We start from the raw sequence: 24,935 nt of genomic DNA, 5'->3' as shown, positions 1-24,935 counted from the left end.
CAATTTCTATTTAGCATTTTTTTCTTGTTCCTTCCTTTCTTCTTTCTTTTTTACCCCCAAAGTTAAAAATATTAGTTTGAATTAGGAAGAAATCACATTAAATTAATGAACCAAACAAATTAAGCCATCTTGGGAGATCCTCAAGAATGCTTTTCCAGCGGGTGCTAGTGGCTTAGATATGAGGATCAGGGTTCAAATCTAGCCCAGGCAGAAAAATCCATGAGACTTGTATCTCCAATTAACCACCAGAAAACTGGAAGAAGAGTTATGGCTCAAAGTGGTAGAGCACTAGCCTTGAGCAACAGAGCCCAGGGACAGTGCCTAGGCCCTGAATTCAAGCCCCATGACATAAAACAAAAAAATATTTCTTCCCAGACAGACATGATTGGTGATAGATGCCTATAATTTTAGCACTTAGGAGCCTGAAGCAGGATTATCCTAAGTTCCAAGGCCATCCTGGGATGTATAGTGAAACTCTGTCTCAAAATCAAAATGTCATTTTTCTATTAAAAATTTAATTTTTCTCTATATATCTCTACTCAATCTTACTTCTTGGGATCCCTTGGCATCTTTCTTTTTTGAATTCAAGTCCCATTATTAATCCAAGCACATACACACGTGGAGGGGCTGGGAATATAGCCTAGTGGCAAGAGTGCTTGACTCGTATACATGAAGCCCTGGGTTCGATTCCCCAGCACCACATATATAGAAAATGGCCAGAAGTGGCGCTGTGGCTCAAGTGGCAGAGTGCTAGACTTGAGCAAAAAGAAGCCAGGGACAGTGCTCAGGCCCTGAGTCCAAGGCCCAGGACTGGCAAACAAAAACAAAAAACAAAAAAACAAATACACACGTGGACTCTGGAATTACTTGGCTTGGCCAGCCCACCCTGAAGCACAACTCCAGGAACCACAAATCATAGGGTTTTCTCTGTATTATATTTACATATTATACAACCACTTCAAATAACAATAAAGTATGGCCATAGACAATTTATAACTCTTTGGGCATTAGATGCCTTATCTGTACAACAGGTAAGTAATCATTGTTTTTATTTTTTATTTTTGAGGTACCAGGGATCAACGCCAGGGCATGCTAAGCAGCACTCTACCACTGAGTTTCCATTTGTCATTATATTTAACCACAAACCTGCTTCTTTATAGTATTTCCTGTCACTGGAAATCAAGGAATCATAAACATACTTTCTACTCAATCTAAATCTAATTAATACTAAAGCCTGTAGAAGTATTCTTGTACTTCTTTCCTTTTCTCCATCCTGTTTACAATGTCACATTATAGCTCAATTGGTCCCTCTAATCAATGTTCATTCATCACACAATTGCCAAAGTTATCTTCCTAAAATATAGTTCAAATAATTTCCTCCATACAACCTAAATTTATTAAGTAGTCCTATGCCAATTACTGTGCTAGGTTTGGTACTATGAATCTTTTTTTTTTAAGATCTTTTTTTTTCCAGTCCTGGGGCTTGGACTCAGGGCCTGAGCACTGTCCCTGTCTTCTTTTTGCTCAAGGCTAGCACTCTACTATTTGAGCCACAGCCCCACTTCTGGCTTTTTCTATATATGGGGTGCTGAGGAATCTAGGACTTTATGTGTACAAGGCAAGCACTCTTGCCACTAGGCCATAGTCCCAGCCACTCTTTTAAGACTTCTATAAACAAATGTGAACACAAGTGGATTTGTGTAAAAATAGGTCAGTGCTTCCTCTCTAATGATTCTGAAATCTTCACTGTCCTCAGGGGAGACTCCCACAATCACTGTTTACACACAGTTAATTTCTTCTTCCTTCTTCCTCTTTCCTTGACTGGGTATCAAACTCAAAGCCTAATTTGAGACATGAGCCATACCCCCAAAGTCTTTTTCTTTCCTTTTTTTCTTTCAATTTATTTCTATGGGGTAGGTTGTTAATTTTTAATCTATCTATCTACATATCTACCTACCTATCTATCTATTTAGCCAGTCCTGGGGCTTGAACTCAGGGCCTGAGCACTGTCCCTGGCTTCCTTTTACTTAAGGCTAGCACTCTACCACTTGAGCCACAATGCCACTTGAGTCCATTTTTATATATGTGCTACTGGGGAATCAAACCCAGGGCTTCATGTATACAAGGCAAGCTCTCTTGCCACTAGGCCATGTTCCCACCCCCTTATTGTTTTTTAAACTTTTTTTGTTCTGCTGATTTTGAGGCTTGAACCCTGGGCCTGGGCACTGTCTCTGAGCTTCTTTTGCTCAAGGCTAGAGCTCTACCACTTCAGCCACAGCACCACTTTCAGCTTTTTCTGAGTAATTTGTTGGAGATGAGAGTCTCACAGACTTTTCTCCCTCGGCTGGCTTCAAACTGGGATCCTCAGAGATCAGCCTCCTGAGTAGCTATGATTACAGGCATGATCCATAATTTTTTTTTTTTTTTTTGGTATTGGGGATCAAACCTAGGACATTGCACTTGCTAGGCAAGAACTTTGCCACTGAGTTACACCCCAGCCCCTCACCAGCTAATTCTTGGTTCTTACATAAATCCAACATAAATGCCTAGCCTAGAACTTTAGAACATGGTAGTAGACACAATAAGTAGGTGGTAATTTTCTTCTGATTTATGTAAGAATGTTCAGGTTAGTCCTGACAATAACCATCTTCATTACTATTATTATTATTGCTACTACTACTGCTATTACTACAATGCTGGGGATTTAACCCAGTGTCTTATTCAGACAAGGCAAACACTCTTACCAACAAACCATATCCCAACCTTAAAGTTCAGGGTTTGGTAGTGGATAGTCATGGGCCTTGGGATGTAGCTCAGTAATTCAGTACCAACATGTGCAACACCTGGGTTTAGTCCCCAGCACTCCAAAATAAAAATTTTCTTTTCTTTTTATTTTTCCGGTCCTGGGGCTTGAACTCAGGGTCTAGGCTCTGTCTCTGAGCCGCTCTGGGCTCAAGGCTAATGCTCTACCACTTGAACCACAGCCCTACTTCTGGCTTTTTCTGTTTATGTGGTACTGAGGAATTGAACCCAGGGCTTCATGCATGCTAGGCAAGCATTCTACCATAAGCTACATTCTCAGCTCCCAAAATAAAAACTTTTTAAAGCTCTGAACTTCTATGCCTGTCCTTGCTTCTACAAGAAACAAATGACAAATAATTGTTTGACCTTAGACTGAGAAAAAAACCCAACTGAACAACACTAGTTGCTAGGGATGATACATACCACAAAACCAAGATGCCCAGCCAGCATGACAAAGCGCTTTTGCATTTCTTTCTTTCTTCCTTATTTATGTATTCATTCATTTATTTAGCCAGTCCTGGGGCTTGAACTAAGGGCCTGATTACTGTCCCTGACTCTTTTTGCTCAAGGCTAGGACTCTACCCCTTGAGGCACAGGGCCACTTCTGGCTTTTTCTGTATATGTGGTGCTAAAGAATCGAACCCAGGGCTTCATGTATGCAAGACAAGCACTCTACCACTAAGCCACATTCCCAGCCCACGTTTCAATTTCTTATCCTACCAACTGAGTTAAGGAGAGAGACGAACTACTATTTATTAAATACCAAAGCCTTGCTGCTCTATATCAAATGCTGTAGTGAGACTTGAGGTTTTAAGAGGTGGATGTGAGACAAATCCAATCCTCTAGAAGGTCTGGGGGAGTAAACAAGACATGGAATCAAGTGAAGTACCGCAAATGCTTTCTCTCTCTCTTTCCTCATGGCTGTGCGGCTGGTTATTGCTTGGGCACAAAAGTGGGGGATGGTCAATGGCCAAGAGGTTCATAATGAAGGTCAGTAGCTGGAGGAATTCTGGGTACAAACCAAAGTCTGGAAAGTCTGGAGCAGCTTTAGAGGAAGGAATGCTTCAGCCCCCTGGGGGAAAGAATGGGTTCCCCGGACTTGACCAAAAGCTGACTGGCAGGCTTCTGTTTAGGCTCTGGTTGTGAGGAGGACGTTAAAAGTGAGCACAGGAGTTAATCATAGCGACTAGTGAAGTTTTCTGATGCGCGGCTGGAGCTGGACGTTGTACTAAGTCAGCTCTGTAACCTGTTCTCAGTGTGAGTTCTTAGTGTGAGTCCTGTTTCACCGCTGCCATGACCGCCAGGCGTTGTAACTCCGGAAGCTCGGCTTGCAGAGCCCCAGTTTTTCAAACCACAAATCAGAGGAGCGCCAGGGATCAGATTCAGGAAGACTCCTTTCGACCTCGGTGGGAAGCCGCCTCCGGCGTCCCAGGGCCTCCCGGTCATGGAGGAGGAGGCCTAGGTACCTCTGTGAAGGGAGAGGGGCTAGGGGTCCCGCGAGGAACTTATTATCTGCGTGTACGGTTCTCAGGATTCCGTGTGAGTCCACGGGGCCATCCGTGGGCAGCAGCGCAGATCCTCACACCACGAGGTGTGACTCGTGAGGGAAAAGCTTGTTCTGGAAGGAAAGAGAGGCTGGGTCCCCAAGCAGAAAACCCCAGTTAAAGGCGGGGCGCCCCGGCGCCGGCCGCACGAGGATTTCTCTCCGCCGACCGACTCGTGCCCCTGGGGGCGGGGAAAGGAAGGGGGACTTCCCCCGCGACCCCCCCGCCCCCCTCCACCGACCACCCGAGGCCTAACAAGTTAAAACGCTGAGTCATTTTCCCTCCTCTACCCCCCCAGGGCGAGGCTGGGGCAGGACGGGGCGGGGCTCGGACCCCACCCCCCCACCTCTCCATTTCTCTCGCACCCCTGGCCCATTCGGATTCTCGCGAGAGCCCCGTGTGCCATAAAAGCAGCGCCCCGCACGGACTTCGCGCATCCTCTTCCTGCTGCGTAGCGGTGTTGGTTTCGAGATCTGTGGCTCCGCACTAGTAAGTAGGCGAGTATCGCGGCCTCGGCAGAGCAAGGTGCAGCGCCGCCCCGCACGCTGGGCCGGTCGCCTTTGCCTCATCCTCTCCCTACCTGCTCGGGCTCAGCCGCGGGTGTTGAGGTGAGGCGACTTGAGTGAGGCCTAGTGGCCGCGAGTTGCTCGGGAGCGACTTGCACCTCCCACGTGGACCTCAGTGGGTGAGGAACCTGTTGGAACCCGTAGGTAACGTCGAGTCTCCTCTTGCCCAAGCCATAGGAGCAGAGGGTGGTGTTGACTGCCGCGGCCGGGAGGGCTGTTGCACTTTGTACTGAAGTTTTCCGGAGACCTGAGGTGGGATTTGGGGCGTGGTCTACGTTGGGGTTCTGGGAATTCTCTCGGTCGATGGCGAGCGACCTGACACTGGCCGGAAGTCAGTCTTTCCTGGGATTGATGGGGCTTTGGACGTTGGGTGGGGTGGTGGTGGCGGGGGAGAAGCGCCTTACAAAGGAATATTGGACTTGAAGGAAATTTATGTTAGGGTCATACCCTGTATTTGATTGCAGCCTGCTTTATTTTAAAACAGTTAAAGGTGTTAGGATAAGTCAGTCCTTGCATGTCGAAGGTCGAGTCCTTTTTAGTTCTCCATTTTCCTAATAAAAGGTTTTTCTTCTTAAACTTTTAAGTAATTACAACAAAAGAGTTTCCAGAAGCTAAAGATCCTATTTTTTCCCCCCTGCCAGCCCTGGGGCTTGAAGTTGGGGCCTGGGCGCTCTCCCTGGGCTTTTCACTCAATGCTAGCGCTCTACCACTTGAGCCACAGCGCCATTTCTGGCTTTTTCTATGTATGCGGTGCTGAGGAATCGAACCCAGAGCTTCGTGCATGCACTCTACCACCACTAAGCCGCATTCCTAGCCCATTTAGTATCTTCTTAACAGCACTTAGTGTACAACTTGAGATTCTCCTGCTTCAGGGTACTTATTGTAGTCATTGCACCATCATTTCATTTTCTTTCTCTTTCTTTGCCAGTCCTGCGGTTTGAACTTAGGGCCTGAGCACTGCCCCTGGCTTCTTTTTGCTCAAGGCTAGCACTCTACCACTTGAATCACAGCACCATTTCTGGCTTTTCCTATATGTGTGGTGCTGAGGAATCGAACCCAGGGCTTCCTGTATGCAAGGCAAGCACTTTACCACTAGGCCATATTCCCAGCCCTGCACCATCATTTCAAATCAGAAGCTTTTTTTTTTTTTTTTTTTGGTGGTGGTGGCACAGGTACTGGGCTTGATGATGGGCTCAGCAATGCCCCTTAGATTTTTCAGTCAACTGGTGCTCTACCACTTGAGCCACAGCTCCACATCTGGCTTTTTTTTGTAGTTTTTAAGTTGAAAATAAGAGTTTCGCAGACTTTCCTGCCCTGCCAGGCTGACTTTGAACCATGACCCTCTGATCTCAGCCTCCTGAGTAGCTAAGATTAGAGGTGTGATCCACCTGCACTCCTAATCCTCCTGTGCTGGGCTGGCTACATGTTTTTCTGGGTGCCTGTGCACTCTCCAACCCCAGTGGGTATTGAACTCTCTCTACCTTGTGAGCTATCTGCTATTCTACTTGGGCCTGAGTCCGTCCCAGGACTCTTGTCTTGGCTTGGCTGGCTTCCAAGGAGGATCTTAAAAAAAAAAAATTCTTGCCTCCTGAGTAAGATTACAGGAGACAACCACTGTGTTCCCACCCCCACTGCCACACCAGTTTTGGAACATTTTTGAAAGCACTTTTTTGTTTAAGCAGTTTTGTCTTTTTTTTTTTTTTTGGCCAGTCCTGGGCCTTGGAATCAGGGCCTGAGCACCGTCCCTGGCTTCTTCCTGCTCAAGGCTAGCACCCTTTAAGCAGTTTTGAAACTGAGTAAATGTCAGTATATTGGTCTTGGTTCTTACAAAGTTTGATTGGCTTCAGATGTAGTCTGCTGTATTGAACAAATCTACCTGGAGAAAGGACAAGTGATTATCTCACATTATGAAGGCAAGTTCTGTTCAGAGCCTACAGTTCACAGTGTTCTGGGAAGTCAAGCATTCAGTGTTGGGTTCTGGTTTCAGTTTTCTCTCTGCTACTGTCTAAATGCAATTGCATAAACCATGGTTCCAAAAGGGTGGGAGATGGGGATGGGAATATGGCCTAGTGGTAAAGTGCTTGCCTCGTATACATGAAGCCCTGGGTTCAGTTCCTCAGCACCACATATATAGAAAAAGGCTGGAAGTGGCACTGTGGGTCAAGAGGTAGAGTGCTAGCCTTGAGCAAAAAGAAGCCAGGGACAGTGCTCAGACCCTGAGTCCATGCCCCAGGACTGGCCAGAAAAACAAAACAAATAAAAGGGTGAGAGAGGAGGTGACTTTGGTTTATAAGCAAAATTGCTGACCCCTCCCCCCCAGTCTTGGGGCTTGAACTCAGAGCCTGAGCACTATCCCTGAGTTTCTTTTGCTCGTGGCTAGCACTCTTACCATTTGATCCACAGCACCACTTCCAGCTTTTTCTGTACACGTGGTACTAAGGAAATCAACCTAGGACTTCCCCCATGCTGTGCAAGCACTTTACTACTAAGCTACTTTCTCAGCCCTGCTGAACCATTTTATTTTTTGCTGGTTCTGGGGCTTGAATTCAGGGCCTGGCTGTTGTCACTGATCCTCTTTGTGCTCAAGGCTAGCACTCTATCACTTGAATCACAGTGCCACTTATGGCTTTTTCTGAGTAGTTTGTTGGTGATAAGAGTCTCAGTTCTTTTTTCCTGGGGCTGACTTCGAACCATTATCCTCAGCCTCCTGAATAGCTACTGGCATCTAGCCCTAATGTATTGTTGACTACTGGAAAATTCCTTGATAGAACTATAGCTAAAGTGAAAGCTGTTGGTTATCTAGAGACCAAAACAAAACTTGTTTTCTAATGTCATTTCTGTTATACTTTGTAGCTGATAGCAAGATGTCCTCAGGAAATGCCAAAATTGGGTACCCTGCCCCCAGCTTCAAAGCCACGGCTGTTATGCCAGATGGTCAGTTCAAAGACATAAGCCTTTCTGACTACAAAGGTAAGAGTAATTATGTGGGCATATTAATAGAATTTGGGATGATTTGCTAGGTTCATGTCTCGTAACTATAAAAAATGTTTTATGTTTCCCAGGCTAGTTTTTAGAGCAGAAGGTTCATTATGGAAGTGAAATGTGATTATCAGCAGGGATCATGGGGGTAATTGTAGGTCCTGCTTCTAGAGAAAGCATACTTTATTACATCTGGAGGCACCAGCCCAATTTTTCTGTATTCCTCAATAATATTATTGGAGAAATTCTAATTGTCTTATTATCAAAGAAGCCTCCTACATTTAATTTCAGATCTCAGGTCTTCAGACTTTTGTTGTTTGTGAAACATGTATATAATAGCACTAATGTTACTATGTAGAGGAATTAGGGAGGTTTCCTGGACTGTTTTGCCCCTGAAGAAGAGTTGTTAAAACTCCACTTTCTGGTTTCATAGTTCCATGCAGATACTTGACAAATCCTATCCAGAATTTTCCTTTCTTGCTTTGCAGTTGAAATCAGATTGGTCTCCTGAGACAATTACAGATTGCCATGGTGGCTCACACCTGTAGTCCTAATTACTCCAGAGGCTGAGGTCTGAGGATTGTCATTAAAGCCAGACTTGGTAGGAAAGTCCATGAGACTCTCATCTCCAATTAACCAGCAGACTAAGGAAAAGAAACTGTCAGAGCACCAGTTGTGAGCATAAAAAGCTCAGGGACAAGCACTGAGGCCTTGAGTTCAAGCCTTGGGAGTGGTATTAAAAACAAAAAGAAAAAAAGCAGTGCCAGGCACTGGTGGCTCATACTTAAAATCCTTAGCTACTCAAGAGGCTGAGATCTAAGGATCGTGGTTAGGGCCAACCTAGGCGAGAAAATCTGTCACTCTATCTCAAATTAACCACCAGAAAACCAGAAGTAGTGCTGTGGTTCAAAGTGGTAGAATGCTAGTCTTGACCAAAACTGCTCAGGGACCGCACCCAGGCCTTGAGTTCAAGTTCCACAATTGACAAAAAAGTTGAAGAAACATAAACCTGAAACTACAGAGTTAAACCTTAAACCTTTACCTTCCGTAGTGGTATAGCTTGTTTCTTGTTAGCTTTTGGGTAAAACATTCAATTAGGTGTCTTGACATGTCACACTTAGTTTTTCAGATCAGTGGAGGTATGTAGAGCCCTATGGGAAGGGGGAGGGGGAGTCTCTTTATGGCCAAACAAGGTAAGTAGCCTCATAAAGAGGACCAAGGATAAAGGTACATTGTTGAGGATGAGCACTGCTCCCTGCCCTCCAGGGCTTGACTTGTTGAGACTTGACATGCAAAGCACCAGAGAAACTGTTTAGATGACTGAAGGGATTAAAAAAACAACTTTGAAAATATTACTGCTACCCGGAAATAAGTGAATACTTGGAACTGCTCCAGTAGTTCAGTCCATTAAGTGTGTGGCCAGTTTTTGAAGATCTATGTCAGTGATAGTCTGAGTGACTAAAATAAAATTGTAGCCAGAAGTCTTATTACTACCAGTACTTTTCTTGTTAGAAGCATATTTTTGTGTGATTAGTGAAATCATTTAACCCATTACTGTGGTATAACTGTAAAGAACTTGACTCCCTTTTATGGGAGTGGGGAGGAGATCATGTTTTGTTCAGACTGGTAGCTTAGAACTCTGTGGTCCTCTTGCCTTACCTTTTGAGTGCTGGGAATCCAGGTGTGCTAAAATGTTTAGCTTGACTTTATCTTACCCCTCTACCTCCTTTTTTTGGTGCTAGTCCTGGGGTGTTTTTTTGGGGGGTGGCCAGTCCTGGGCCTTGGACTCAGGTCCTGAGCACTGTCCCTGGCTTCTTTTTGCTCAAGGCTAGCACTCTGCCACTTGAGCCACAGCACCACTTCTGGCTGTTTTCTGTATATGTGGTGCTGGGGAATTGAACCCAGGGCCTCATGTATACGAGGCAAGCACTCTTGCCACTAGGCCATATCCCCAGCCCTAGTCCTGGGGTTTTAACTTTTTTTGCTCAAGGCTAGTGCCCCACTACTTGAGCCATAGCTTCACTTCTGGCTTTTTGGTAGTTAATTGGAAATGAGTCTCATGGACTTCCCTGCCTGGGCTAGCTTTGAACTGGGATCCACAGGTCTGTCTCCTAAGTAGCTAGCATTACAAGTGTCAGTTACTGGCTCCCGGTCCCATTGTTCTTGAGAACCCAGCAAATCAATTTTCTGGACACTATAAGCATTGGGCCATTTAATAGATAATTATCTCCTTGTTTTTGCTTTTCTTCATTGGATAACTTGGTGTTTATGCTGTTAGCAACTCAGAGATGACAAAAATTGGACTTAAAAGTGTTTTTTCTTCAGTTGGCAGCTAAAAACAAATTGATAGATAAGTCATGCGACCAGAGGAATTCTTTTTGTCCACTCAGAGAGCTTCCTGGTATAACAAGTTTTATAACAAGTTATAAAAATAATTACTAAGAGATGTTTTGTGAACATGCTAGCACTGAGTCATTATACTGTGTTTGCCATTAATGCCTGAGCAAACAGAATCTGTTATTTCCAGTTGACCAATAAAAAGTAGAGGTGTGACTCAAGTGGTAGAGCACTATCATTGAAGTAAAGAGCTATTCTCCCTCCTAGCCTCCAAAGAAAAAAGAAATAAATCTTTCAATTGGAAGATATGTTTGACTTATTCATAAGGGAAAACTGTTTAAAAACTAACATGTGATTCCTATTTTTCTTTCCCCTTAGGGAAGTATGTTGTGTTCTTTTTTTACCCTCTTGACTTCACCTTTGTGTGTCCTACGGAGATAATTGCTTTCAGTGATAGAGTAGAAGAATTTAAGAAACTCAACTGTCAAGTGATTGGTGCTTCTGTGGATTCTCACTTCTGTCATCTGGCATGGTAAATGTCTCAGTCCATTTACTATTTAGGCGCTTTTTTTTTTTTTTTTTTTTTTGCCAGTCCTGGGCCTTGAACTTGGCCTGAACATTGACTGTCCCTGGATTCTTTTTTTTTTTTTTTGGCCAGTCCTGGGCTTGGACTCAGGGCCTGAGCGCTGTCCCTGGCTTCTTCTTGCTCAAGGCTAGCACTCTGCCACTTGAGCCACAGCGCCACTTCTGGCCATTTTCTATATATGTGGTGCTGGGGAATCGAACCCAGGGCCTCATGTATATGAGGCAAGCACTCTTGCCACTAGGCCATATCCCCAGCCCCAGTCCCTGGATTCTTAGTGCTCAAGGCTAGCACTCTGCCACTTGAGCCACAGCACCACTTCTGGCCATTTTCTATTTATGTGGTGCCCCAAGGCTTCATGTATACAAGGCAAGCACTTTTGCCACTAGGCCATTTTCCCACCTCCCCCCCACACCCCCCACTTTATTTTTAAGATTGGGTTCTGAGATGCTTTCAACACTGGGATTAAATTAATTATTTTCAGCCTCAGCTTCCTGAGTAGCTGGAGTTGTAAATATATGCTATTATGCCTGGCAGCATGTGGCCTTCTTTTTGTTGCCAGTACTCGAGTTTGAATTTAGGTCCTTCAGTTTGCTGAGTTTGATTGCTCAGCTGGTATTCTCTTATTTGGGCCATGCTTCCTGCCAGGTATTTGCTGGTTATTTTGGAGAAAGCGCCTGTTGTTGTTTTTTTGCCAATCCTGGGGCTTGAACTCAGGGCCTGAGCATTGTCCCTGGCTTCTAGGCTAGCACTCTTCCACTTGAGCCACAGCGCCACTTCTGGCTTTTCTATATATGTGGTGCTGAGGAATTGAACCCAGGGCTTCATGTATACAAGGCAGGCAGGCACTCTACCCACTAGGTCATATTCCCAGCCCCAGAGAGAGCTTTCTTGTGTTAGGAAAGTTATACCACTGAGTTACATTCCTAACCTCCTTGTTTTTTTGTTTCTGCGGGTCCTGGGGCTTGAATCCAGGGCCTATGTGCTATCCCCAAGCTTCTTTCGCTCACACCTAGCACTCTACCACTTGAGCCACAGCTCTACTTCTAGCTTTATTCCTTGGTAGTTTGTTGGACCAGGTGCTGGTGGCTTATGCCTCTAATCATAGCTACTCAGGAGGCTGAGATCTGAGAATCATGGTGAAAAGCCAGCTGAGGCAGAAAAGTCTGAGACTCTATCTCCAATAAACTACTCAGAAAAAGCCAGAAGTGGCACTGTGGCTCAAGTGGTAGAGGGATAGCTCAGGACCAGCCTTCAGGCACTGAGTTTAAGCCCCAGGATAGGCAGTGCCCCCCCACCCCCCAAAAAAAATCTCATGGATTTTACTACCCAGGCTGGCTTTGAACCATGATTCTTAGATTTATTTTATTTTATTTTTTAGGAAGAATACCTTTATTACATTTGTTACTTCATAATCATTCTTGCTTCCTTTCTATTGGAGGTACACTTTGTTTTATGTATATCAGGAACCAATAAATCTGTGGCAGAATTAACCTCTGCATGGCAAAATACATGTGATTCTTATTTGGCCTCCTGAGTAGCTCAGATTATAGGCATGATTCCCCGACTATTGTTGGCCGTTCTTTTTTGTTTTGTTTTGTTTTTTGCCAGTCCTGGGGCTTGAACTCAGGGCCTAAGCACTGTCCCTGGTTTATTTTTGCTCAAGACTAGCACTCTACCACTTGAGTCACAGTGCCACTTCTGGCTTTTTCTATATATGTGGTGCTGAGGAATCGAACCCAGGGCTTCATGTATACGAGGCGAGCACTTTACCACTAGGCTATATTCCCATCCCAGCTGTTGTTTTTTGTTTGTTTTGAGACAGTCGTCTTATACAGTCAAGCTGGCATTGAACTAACCCACCATCCTCCTGCTTATGCTTTTTTTGAGTGCTAGGATCACAGGTCTGTGCTATCATACCTGGCTCAAGTATTGACTTCTGGGTTCTGACTTTTCTTTCATTGTGCTCACTACCTGGCAGCAGAGGAAAGAGCCTTGATTTGTACTTGCTGACTAGCTTTAGTTGTTCTCAGCCATACATTTAGGGAAAAAAACTTTAAAGTTTTTTAGGAAAGTTAGATATGGGAAAGATGTGGAGAAGAATGGGTACAATTAATATTCCTGTTACATAAGAGTTGAATGAATGTGACTATATATGTACTTTTGGTTATAGGATCAACACACCCAAGAAAGAAGGAGGACTGGGACCCATGAACATTCCCTTGGTTTCAGATCCCAAGCGCACCATTGCTCAGGATTATGGAGTCTTGAAGTCTGATGAAGGTATCTCATTCAGGTATGTACCTGGAATAGCATTCAGTAAGTTCATATTAGCCATTTGTTTGGAGCAAAGGAGAATTGGATCTGAACAGATCACCTTCTACATTCTTTAGTGTAGGTGCCTCATTAATGGCAGTGCTGATATAAGTATTGGAGATCAGCTCATTTCTTTGAGACTTCATGTTCTTCTGCTGTAATAGCAAAATTGAAACCTGTACTAACCCCTCAATCTTTCATTGTCATATTCCCAGGGGCCTCTTTATCATTGATGATAAGGGAATCCTTCGGCAAATTACTATAAATGACCTTCCTGTTGGCCGCTCTGTGGATGAGATTCTGAGACTAGTTCAGGCTTTCCAGTTCACTGACAAACATGGGGAAGGTAAGTCATCTGCCTACTAATAGTTCAACAGTGGTGGTAGTGGGGAAGGTAATAGAGACAAAGGCTGCCAAAGAAGAGTAGAATGTCTAGGGGCTGCGAATGTGGCTTAGCTGTAGAGTGCTTGCCTAGCATGCATGAAGCCCTGGGTTCAATTCCTCTGCACCACATAAACAGAAAAAGCTGGAAGTGGTGCTATGGCCCAAGTATTAGAGTGCTTGCTTTGAGCAAAAAGAAGCCAGGGACAGTGCTCAGGCCCTGAGTTCAAGTCCCAGGACTGGCAAAAAAAAACAATGTCTACCTACTCAAGATGCTGAGATCTGAGGACCACAGTTCAAAGCCAGCCTGTGTAGGAAAGTCCCATGAGACTACTTCCAGTTGACCACCAGAAAACAAGTGGCACTGTGGCTCAAAGTGGTAGAGTGTTAACCTTGAGCAGAAGAGCTCAGGGACAGTGCCCAGGCCCTGAGTTACAAGCTTCATATTGCCCCAAAAAAGGGTAGAATGTCTAATCAAGAAATTTTAAGTGTCTCTGAAGATGGGTGTTGGTGGCTCATGTCTATAATCTTAGCTACTCAGGAGGCTGAGATCTGAGAATCTGATATTGCCAGACTGGGCAAGAAAGTTTGCGAGACTTCCTATCTCCAAATTAACCATGGAGATGGAAGTGGAACTGTAGCTCAAATGGTAGAATGTTAGCTTTGAGCAAAAATCATAAAGGTCAGGGAGGGACGTTAAGCCATAGGACAGACACCAGAAACAACCCTAAACATGATCAGGCACATTCAATCTTTAGGGAGTTTGTTTGCATGGGGACTTACAGATTGGCCTCAAACTTCAATTTTCTTGTTTCTGCTTCTTTGAGATTACAGGTAGTTATCATACCGAGCTCCAACTTTTTGGTTTTAGTCTGGTATTTATTAGAATATAGCCCCTTTTCCTGCTGTTCCAATCCTAGCAGTTCTGTCCTTATATTCTTGTCATAGTGTTAGGATGTTATAAAAATCTCTGAACTAGGGATGATATATGCCTGTAATCAGCTACTTGGGAGGCATAGGTAGAAAGATTCTAGTACAGAGTAATCCGGATTGTTTGGACAAAAATAAGTGAGAACCTATTTGAAGAATAACTAAAACCAAAAAGGACTGGTAATATGACTCAAGTGATTTGGGTACTTAAGGGCCTGGGGGGAAAGAAGCACATATAAGACACTGAATGGCCTAGAGTTGTGTGTAGCTTAATGGTTTGTGTTTGCCTAGCATGTGTAAGGTCCTGGGTTTTTGAAAGATTCTAGCCTTTTTTTCTTTATTTTTTTTTGTGGGGAGGGTGCTGGTAATAGAGCTTGAACTCCAGGTCTTGGATGCTTTCCTCACATCTCAGCCTCTTGAGTAACAGGATTATAAATGTGAGCCACCAGCACCTGACTTTATCCCAAGACTTGAATAATAATATTATAGTTCTCTTGTTGCTCCCCCTTTTTCAGTATAGTTGCTGTAGTTGTTAGAATGAGACTGATCTCAACCAGTAGTTATCTAGGTGGTTTTTGTTTTGTTTGTGGTGCTGGAGATAAAACTTGGGGCATGTTGAAATGCTGAGAAAGTTGTACCTCTAGACTTTCTTACTTATTTACTTATTGATTGATTATGCCACTCCTGGGCACTCTACCACTTAAGCCACAGCGCCACTTCCGGCTTTTTCTATTTATGTGTTGCAGAGGAATTGAATCCAGGGCTTTATGGATGCAAGGCGAGCACTCTACCACTAAGCCATGTTCCATATTCCCAGCCCCTATACTTTTTTTTGTACCAGGGTTTAACTTAAGGGCCTCATAGGCTCAAGCTTACTAGGCAGGTACCTACCACTTTGAGCTGTGTCTCCAGCCCACTCTTAACTTAGTTTTTAGGAGCTCAGCTCCTAAAGTGAGCTCCCAATTGCTATGTATGTGAAAGGGGTTGGAGGGATCTTGAATTCCCAACTCCAATGTAATGTAATTGAGGATAAGATTAGTCTGATCAAGTCTTTACTGACAACAGATCAAAGGCACAGGTGAGCCTGGACATACTGCTCTCTTTACTACATCTCATTTTCTTTTTTAGAAATATTAGTAACTTAGATTAGTTTTCAAAGGCCCATTCCATTCCTGACCTTGATGACCTAGAGAAAAGTTGTAGAAGCCAGGTGTGATATTGACACACACAATAAGAGGGTCATGAATTCAAGGCCAGCCTGGGCAGAAAGCCAAGTGAGAATGTAAGGCTCTAGTTGAAGTCTTATGCACACACACACACACGCGCGCGCGCGCACACACACACACACACCTAGCTACTCAGGAGGCTGATACACATAGCTACCCCAGCTACTCAGGACACACACACACACAACTCCCCCTCCCCCCAGTCCTAGCTACTCAGGAGGCTGAAATCTGGAGGATGGGATAGGTGGTTCAAGCTGGTCAGAATAGTCCATGAGACTTTTTTTTTTTTTTTTTTTACCAGTCCTGGGGTCTTGAACCTCAGGGTCTGAGCACTGTCCCTGGCTTATTTTTGCTCAAGGCTAGCACTCTGCCACTTGAGTCATAGCACTACTCCTGGCCGTTTTCTATATATGGTGCTAGGGAATCGAGCCCAGGGCTTCATGTATACGAGGCAAGCATTCTTGCCACTAGGCCATATTTCCAGCCCCTAGAGTTCAGATTCTGATAGGGTAGGATCAGGATCTTCTAGAACTGTGAGGCATCATTGCAGAAGCACATGTGGCCAAATGAATCTGCTAGCAGCTGCTGAGATTGCCCCCTGGTGAGGAGTGAGGTTTAGTGTCAAGATAAAAGGAAAAAGGATAGGGAATAGCAAAGTATACATTTCTTCAGGGTATATATTTCCTTTTCCAGCACCTTACATAAAGGCTAAATTCTTCAAGCAGTTCCTTAAGTCTGTATTGGTCTCTTCCTCCAATCTACTAGAACAGGAACAGCTGTTCATATGTAGTTTTTATATTCACTGAGCCTGAGTGTACCAAACACTGTCCTGCATTTTTTTTGCCAGTTCTGGGGCTTGAACTCAGGGCCTGAGTGAGCACTGTCCCTGGCTTCTTTTTGCTCAAGGCTAGCACTCTACCACTTGAGCCACAGGGCCCATTCTGGCTCTATATGTGGTACTGAGGAATCGAACCCAGGGCTTCATGCACACAAGGCAAGCATTCTACCACTAGGCCATATTCCTAGCCCACTGTCCTGCATTTTTCACATGTGTTTAAAAAATCATAATCTAAAGGACTAGTAAGCCAGTACTCAATAGCCAGGCACATCATTTAGCTGGGCATGGTGATACACACCTTGTAAAGCATTCAGGAGGTGGGGACAAGAGAATTACAAGTTAGAAGGCAGCCTGGGAGTCTGCCTTGGCTGGCTTTGAACCATGATCCTCAGATCTTAACCTCCTAAGTAGCTAGTATGAGCCCCCAGTGCCCGATTCTTGTCTATTTCTTGAATGTGAAGGGAGTACTTACAAGCCTTTTATTTTTATTTTTATTTTTTGCCAGTCCTGGGGCTTGGACTCTGGGCCTGAGCACTGTCCCTGGCTTCCTTTTGCTCAAGGCTAGCACTCTGCCCCTTGAGCCACAGTTCCATTTCTGGCCGAGGCAAGCACTCTTGCCACTAGGCCATATTCCCAGCCCTTAGAAGTCATTTTTAAGTTTGTGTGTTCATGTTCACAAACACAATTATTGGGGCTTGGGTCCCTAGGTGTACTTACATGGATGGTATTCTACCACTTGAGCTATGTTTCTACTTCTGGCTTTTGCTGGTTAACCTAGAGACCAGAGTTTGTTTTGGTTTTGTTTTATGCTGGCCCTTAAGCTTTTGTACTCAAGGCTATCGATCTACCACTTTGAACCACAGCTCTATTTCTTATTTTTATTTAATTAATTTATCTTTTTGCCAGTCCTGGGCTTGGACTCAGGGCCTGAGCACTGTCCCTGGCTTTTTTTCCCCTCAAAGCTAGCACTCTGCCACTCGTGTCACAGCGCTACTTCTGGCCATTTTCTGTAAATGTGGTGCTGGGGAATCGAACCCAGGGCTTCATGTATATGAGGCAAGCACTCTTGCCACTAGGCCATATCCCCAGCCCTCCATTTCTAACTTTGGTAGTTAATTGGAGGTAGTCTCAATGGACTTTCTGCCCAGGCTGGCTTTTGAACTTCGATCCTCGGATCTTGGCTTCCTGAGTATAGCTAGGATTACAGATGTGAGCCAGTGGTGCCCAGCTCTTGAGTTGGCTTTAAGCTGTGGTCCTCTCTGATCCAGCCTCTTAAGTAGCTAGAATTACAGGCATGAACCAACAGTGCCCGGTTTTCAGATGTTTGGGTTTTTTCCTACTGTTCGAAGAATTTTATTAAGGCAAGAACTTTACAATCTAAATTATGTGAAAACATGGAGCACTTCATGAATGTTTCCTTACACAGGGGCCATGCTCATCTTCTCTGTATCATTCCAATTTTCATATGTATGCTGCTGAAGTGAGCACTCAGATCTGTTTTTAAGGTAGCCCCTTTATGTGTATGAGAGGAAGGTGGCACACACAGGTTATTAATTAGTGGTACCTTTTCTTGCAGTATGCCCAGCTGGCTGGAAGCCTGGCAGCGATACCATCAAGCCTGATGTTCAGAAGAGCAAAGAATATTTCTCTAAGCAGAAGTGAACACTGGATCATTTGTGTCAGGCTGTAGTAGTCAGCCATAATAACAAAGTCACTTTTCTACTTTTTTCGTGTTTAAAATATAAGATGAGGTGTGGTTCTATACATATCTTCCCTGTAAGGGTTGGGGAGGTAAACCTTAGTTGTGCTGTGGAGCAGGTCATCTGATGTTTATGATGGCCTAGCAGGGGAAACCAATGTCCATTAATCTTTGGTAGTGTCTATTAAACTTTTAACTGAGAGCTTGATGATTCTTCATTTTGGGGACTATTAATCTTTGGTTATTAAATCTATTCTTTGCTTTCCTCTTCTCGTGAAAAACTGCCTCAATAAGTTACTTTGGGGGGAGGGGATTATATAAACCTACCTACCTATACAAACATACTAAAGTGGTATGTTTCAGTACATGCAGGGTAAGAAAAGCTTATTATGGTGTTGACTAGGACACTGAAATTTGAATGAGTAGGTGGGTTGTAAGTTCCATGTGACATCGAATAAACTCCCATGTTTACAGTAGTGGAAGGGCTGCATGGGGCCAGCAGCTTAGTTGCTTAGGATAAATGCATGTTCTGTAAAAGAAAATTGAAACGAACAGGAGTGGCATTGCATGCCTCTAATCCTAACACTCCAGAGGTAGAAGTAACATTTCAGATTTGGGGCCAGCTTGTTTTACATCTTTGCCTCAAAAAAGACAAGAATTGAAGGTTTTATCCCTTTGGAACAGAAAGGAAGACAAACAAGTATAGTTACTTTGGGTAGGGTGTACAATACAACTCACTTGTCATGTCGCATACTAGCCATTAGAAGATAGTACTGTTTTAGTTATTCATACTGTCTTGGGATTTTCAGCAGGGTAAAGTGAAGTTTCTTTTGGGTTCTTGAGGAAGATTTATGTATGTATCAAAGGTACCTTTTAACACCTGTCAGCCCCCCTTGTGATTCAAACTGGAACTATGAGCAGTCACACTGGATTCCTAGGGCCATCATTAATTAAGCAACAATATCAAGCACTTTCAAAGTGCTTCACGTGTTTATTAGTAACTACTTAGGGAGTGGTTGCCCATAACGCCCTGTAACAAGTAGTACCTTGGACCACTTAATAGGAATGGTAACTGTCAGTCTTAAATTCCAAGGCAAATTGGGGATTTCTGGATTTATCTTGATCAAAGCCAACTTTAAGTTGAGCCTTACTCTCATTGAAGATCTCTACTGTATTATCAAAAATAGCCATACTGTCCCCACAATAAAATCTCTAGTTTCACTAAAGCTAGTAAAGCTCTAGCAAGTACCACCATAAATGGGATCCCACAGAGAAGGATGATATCAAGGAACAGGGGACATGGGTGGTGAGACACTGGGCCTGAGCCAGCTGCGCACTCTGCTGGGATTCTGAGGCTTTGTGAGCATAGGAAAAGGATGATTAGGCAATGTAGTGTTAGGCTCCTCTGAGGGCTGACCCAAGCCTAATAGGGCCAACCGCTCAGCAGGAGGGGTAGAAAAGTAGGCCTTCTGTTCTTCTGAATAACGTTCCTGAGGGGTCACAGCATCCCTGTAAGTCCAGTCACGCCAGTGGAAATTGAAGCCTTCAAGCAGAGTTATGCGGTCAGCTCTTGTAGGTACACAGTCAGGAGGCTTTCTGTGTGGCAAATCTGGCACTGTAATCCCTGGCAGCAACACCACACCTCGGATGGCAAACCAGCCCCCAAATCGGGGGTGGATGCATACACCTGCTATATGCTGGTGAATAAAGAAAAAGCAAGGTCATTGAGGTCACCTTGGTACCATCACAAATCTACCATCACTGCAAGCTGTCCTTGTTCATTTATTACATGCTTAATGCACATTGGTTCTACACAAAAATGAACCTGTCTCTTCTGTACCACCTTGTCATAAGCAAGGGCTCATTTAAATTTGGCCTAAGGCAAATTCTGTCACCACAGGTCTAATACCTGCCCTCCATCCCGTGACCAGGTTTTCTGACTGGATGTGTCCTCCAGCAAATGAGAAAGCATGTGAGGGCGGAAAGTGTGGCTCGGTGGTAGTGTGTTTACCTAGAAAGTAGAAAGCATGTGAAAGAGCTGGGCCTTTGAATAGAACATGAATGTTTTGTCTTGGGTTGTGTATCAACCTCAATCACAGGAAGGAACAATGGGACTTGGAAGAAGTATCTTAAGCATCCTTTGCTAGTTTTTCTCAGTCCCTACTCATTCACACCTGTCTGACCTGAGTTCCCCAAGGGTCATCTTCCACATCTCGTCGCTGGTAGTAGTAAGCAGCCCCTGCCACATGGGCTGCTGTCTGGGCCAGAATCTTAGGACGCCGGTTGGGATGTACTTCATAGTCTGCAATGACTTCCATCTGCAGCTCTGGGAACCTCTGGAATAGAATAAGATCCTGTTAACATGAGAGAAGTGACTGTCCTAAGGGAGCCTCCATTTGTTTAACACGGTCCTGTCCTAAGAAGGAAAATATGACCTTAATCGGGGAGGCTCAAAAATGAAAAGCAATACAGTTCTTTTCAGGAGGGCCTGTTTGAAAGCTAGTAGGATCCATTATGAGAGGTGATTTAGCCTTGCCTATCAGAGTCTCTGTGTGTGTGCATGTTTAAATGTCTGTGTACATGTGAGTTTGTGGTGGGGAAATACTGTTCTAAAAAAGACACAAAGGTTATAAAGTACAATTGTAAGGCAAAAGCAAGTAAACAATGCATAGAATATGTTGGCCTCTTATTCCACTTTGAGGCTAAGAATGGCCTGACATTTATATACTTCAGACTAGAGGTAGTAGGAATTGAGTGTGAGAAGGCAGAATAAGTAGAAACCACAGAATGTCAAGACTGGTTTTAGGGTATTATTTCACTTGTGAAATGGCTCCTAGACCTAAGTCTAGACCCTGCCTTGAGCTTGGAGGAGATGGGATCAGATATATGGGAGTTGAGAGAAAGTTGAGCCTTGCTCACCTCTGTAACACGCCTCAAGTGGTAGCCCACACATTGATCCACTGGGTCAGTCAGTGGTTGGAGGTAGTGGCTCTGCAGGAAGGGCTTGAGGGCTCGGTCAAACATGGCAGGTGTGCTGAGTACTAGGAAGGCCAGGGTAGGTCCTGGAAGGGGCAGGTGGAAGGCTGGAGGCAGGAGCTCATTGTACCATGCCACCTGGAACAGAGAAAGCTCAGACGAGGTGGGCAAACCAGTTTAGGCCTCAGCCAAGTCCATACCTTAGCAAGGAATTAAAGATCTCATATATTTGGCTGAAACCTCAATCTCACTGATTTAATGAATTTTCACTGATGCTCTATAACGAATGGGCAACTCATCTGAATTTGACAGGGACTTAGAATACAGATAGAGGGACAGAGGCAAAGCTCAAGTAGTAGAGTGACTGCACAGCAAGCCCAAGGCCCTGAGTTCAATCTAGTACCACTAGAAAACAAGCAGAGTTCATGACCAACCAAGAATAAATATAAAAATTGGGCAATGATTAATGCTAAGATAGGGGCAGACAAAGGTCCTCTGAAACTAAGAAAAGCTTTCTTGGAAAATGAGTTTAGAAAGCTGATAAGAAAACAGAAGGCTAGTCAGGTGCCAGTGGCTCACATCTGAAGCCAGTCCCGGCAGGAAAGTCTGTGAGACTCTTACTTCAATTAGCCACCAGAAAACTGGAAGTGGTACTGTGGCTCAAAGTGGTAAAGTGCTAACCTTGAGTGAAAAGGCTCAGGGACAGTGCCTAGGCTCTGAGTTCAAGCCCTATGAGAGAGAAAGAGAGAGAGAGGGCTGATGTGGGAAGGCAGACTCTTGTGTATTGTTTGGTTATCTTGGGGAAATGAACCCAGGACCTCACACTTGGAAGGCAGGTACTCTGCTACTTGAGCTGTACCTCTAGCCTCTGGCTTGTTATTTATTTATTTAGCCAGTCCTGGGGCTTGAACTGAGGGCCTAAGCAGTCCCTGGCTTCCTTTTGCTCAAGGCTAGCACTCTACCACTTGAGTCACAGCGCCACTTCTGGCTTTTTCTGTATATGTGGTGCTAAGGAATCGAACCCAGGGCTTCATGTATACGAGGCAAGCACTCTACCACTAGGCCATATTCCCAGTCCTGGTTTGTTATTTTTGAGAATTTTAGTTGATGCTGGGGCCAGCCTGAGCTGTGATACTCCTACTTTGTTGCTGGGGATGAAAGGCAGTGCCATTGAGCCTAGCCATTGTGCTTTCTCTATTGCTAATAGATGCACCTTAGCCAGCCATTGGTTGAGATGGGGTCTCATCTCACAAACTTTCATGCCTGGGCTGGCCATGAACATCAACTCTTTGATTTCTGCCTCCCAAGTAGCTTGGGCCACCATGCCTGTCTCTGCTGTGTATTTTATTTTTACCTGTCCTTGGGCTTGAACTCTGGGCCTAGGCACTGTCCCTGAGCCTCTGTTGCTCAAGGCTAGCACTCTACCACTTGAGCCACAGAACAATTTCCAGTTTTACTAAGTAGTTTATTGGAGATAAGAGTCTCATGGACTTTGCTGCTTAGGCTAGCTTTAGAACTGTGATTCTCAGATCTTAGCCTCCTGAGTAGCTAGGATTACAGGCATGAGCCACTGGTACCAGGCTCCTCTGTGTATTTCAAACAAGGCCACAGCATAACCACATGGGAAGCTAAGTACTGTACATATGTGGAGAAGAGCAAATTGTCTAGTTTTGTAGAAGTGAAAGATCTGTATTGGGGAGGGGTTGGAGAGAGGAGTAGGAATGAGATTGAGATTGGTCTTGGATATCAATATAAGGACTATGGATCTAAAATTTAGTGCAATGAGAAGTTACTGAATATTAAAGAATAAAGCTGGGTGCTAGTAATCACACCTATAATCCTAGTTAGTCAGAAGGCTGACACCTGAGAATTGTAGATTGAATCCAGTCCAGGCAGGAAAGTCCATGACACTTGTATCTCTAATCACCAAAAAGCTGGAAGTGGGGCTGGGAATATGGCCTAGTGGTAGAGTGCTTGCCTGGTATACATGAAGCCCTGGGTTCGATTCCTCAGTACCACATATATAGAAAAAGCCAGAAGTGGTGCTATGACTCAAGTGGTAGAGTGCTAGCCTTGAGCAAAAAGAAGCCAGGGACAGAAGCTCAAGCCCTGAGTTCAAGCCCCAGGACTGGCAAACAAACAAAAAAGCTGGAAGTGGTGGTGTGGCTCAAGTTGTATAGTATTAGCCTTAAGCACAAAAGCTCACGGACAGCACCTAGGCTCTGAGTTCAAGCCCCAGGATTGGCACCAAAAACAAACACAAAAAGTAAATTGAGAAGGAGCAACATTGACCAAGAAGCATTGTACTCCTAACCTGACTTACAGAATCAACTTTGTACAAATACTTGACAATAAAAAAGAAAAAGAAAGTGAAGGTAGGAAGAAAAAAAGAAAGAACAAACAAATTAGGCATGGTGGTACACTCCTATAATCCTAGCTTCTCAGGAGACAGAGACAGGGTAACAAGTTCATGGCTAGTCTGGGCAAAGGTAGCAGACACTGTTTTGAAAACAAAATGGAAAAAGGACTGAGGCTATAGCACAAATGGAAGAGTACTTGCTTAGCATATACAAGGATCTGGGTTCAATCTCCAATGTGTATAGAAGTAAAATAGCATTATTATTTAAATCTAGCTTCCATATGGAGAATGGGTTGGAAGCAAGATGTCAAGATTACAGTAATCCAAAGAGCATAGATTGGTGGGTTAGAAAAGAAAGGATTTGGGAGATTCAGGAGACAGACCTAAGCTACTATTTCTCAGGGAAAAGAGTGGAAAGTAGGCTAATTTTTAAGCATCAGGCAAAGGACTCAAGCTGTTGATTTAACTATGTGTTTTGAGTATACTGGATGCTCAGTGCATCCAGCACTGACGTGTTCTCCACACACACATACACATCTGGTACTGGTTTTGGATTCAGGGCTCCTTGCTTATGAGCACTTGAGCCAGGCTTCCAGCCCTAGAATTTTTCAAAAGGGATGCTTGCTTGCAGTGGAAAGGGGGCCGGTCGAGACTTCGGTGCCAGGCGGGTGAGCAGAATTTCTATACCCAATCCTGTACTGGTGGTTAGCAGTATTATGAATTATCCCTCTGTTGGTAGAGGGAACAAACCAGCCAATTGTCTCTTGCACACAAGGAATGCCCTTCCCTCCTCAACTGACCTAAATCATACCCGCGCAAACTTCCTGGTGCCTTGCTCTCTCCTCACGTCTTTAGCAACAAGGTGATTCTAGCCCCCTGGGATACCTTTCTTCCTGTAAATTATGGAGATGACAAAGCTATACAAGCCATGAGATCCTATGTTGTCTTCCACTCATTAATCTGACATCACAGGAGGTAAAAGGACAAACATGTGACCGCTTCTCTAGTTTTTTTTAATCCAAGCCCCAGCGAGCACCCGGTCCAGGTCATTAGATGGCCACCGGGCCGCAGGAGCCGTGGGGGAGGATCGGAAGGATCCTGGGGCCTCATGCCTGCTGCACTCTGGCTACTCATTTAGCTCACCCTTGGACCGCAGGAGGGATAAACCAACCTGGAAGGGGTAAACCTCGAAGCCAAAAGGACACAGTGTGTCCTCGATCTGCTGCTTCAGCTCGGCGACATGCGGCTCCATAGCACACGCTGCACACTGAGCTTGCTGGGGAATGGAGTCTCAAAGGTAACCCAGCCGTTACTTTTTCAGTCAGCTTAGACTCCATTTCCCAGAAGCTCCTGGGACCAGAGCGGGACAGAGTTGGCTCTGAGCAATGCATCTTGGGAT

At 44.5% G+C, this 24,935-nt stretch overlaps 2 protein-coding genes and 1 pseudogene across 3 annotated transcripts; 1 reads left to right on the top strand and 2 right to left on the bottom strand.

Annotated features, from left to right (window-relative positions):
• The first annotated feature begins 4,680 nt into the window (after positions 1 to 4,680).
• On the top strand, positions 4,681 to 18,403 carry Prdx1 (peroxiredoxin 1). Its single transcript, XM_048351191.1, has 6 exons — positions 4,681 to 4,835; positions 7,766 to 7,882; positions 10,607 to 10,760; positions 12,985 to 13,107; positions 13,343 to 13,473; positions 18,079 to 18,403. Exons 2-6 carry the CDS (start codon positions 7,777 to 7,779, stop codon positions 18,162 to 18,164), a joined length of 600 nt encoding a protein of 199 aa, XP_048207148.1. The 5' UTR covers positions 4,681 to 4,835; positions 7,766 to 7,776; the 3' UTR covers positions 18,165 to 18,403.
• Positions 17,354 to 24,892, bottom strand: Mmachc (metabolism of cobalamin associated C). 2 transcript variants are annotated; one of them, XR_007211589.1, is made up of 5 exons: positions 24,708 to 24,784; positions 21,121 to 21,314; positions 20,385 to 20,537; positions 18,547 to 19,898; positions 17,354 to 17,365 (listed from the first exon to the last, which is right to left on the bottom strand). XR_007211589.1 is itself a non-coding variant. In XM_048351183.1 (4 exons), exons 1-4 carry the CDS (start codon positions 24,786 to 24,788, stop codon positions 19,485 to 19,487), a joined length of 843 nt encoding a protein of 280 aa, XP_048207140.1. In that variant the 5' UTR covers positions 24,789 to 24,892; the 3' UTR covers positions 18,521 to 19,484. The 2 variants fall into 2 exon arrangements, 1 of the variants encoding a protein (XP_048207140.1); XM_048351183.1 differs by lacking the exon at positions 17,354 to 17,365 and having other exon boundaries at positions 18,521 to 19,898; positions 21,121 to 21,315; positions 24,708 to 24,892.
• On the bottom strand, positions 17,891 to 17,990 carry LOC125355763 (annotated as a pseudogene).
• Positions 24,893 to 24,935: the final 43 nt, after the last annotated feature.

Source organism: Perognathus longimembris, chromosome 7, assembly GCF_023159225.1.
Source record: "Perognathus longimembris pacificus isolate PPM17 chromosome 7, ASM2315922v1, whole genome shotgun sequence".
NCBI classification, from domain to species: Eukaryota; Metazoa; Chordata; class Mammalia; order Rodentia; family Heteromyidae; genus Perognathus; species Perognathus longimembris.
The sequence above is the reverse complement of the archived record's forward strand: the minus strand, read 5'-3'. Positions and strand labels throughout refer to the sequence as shown.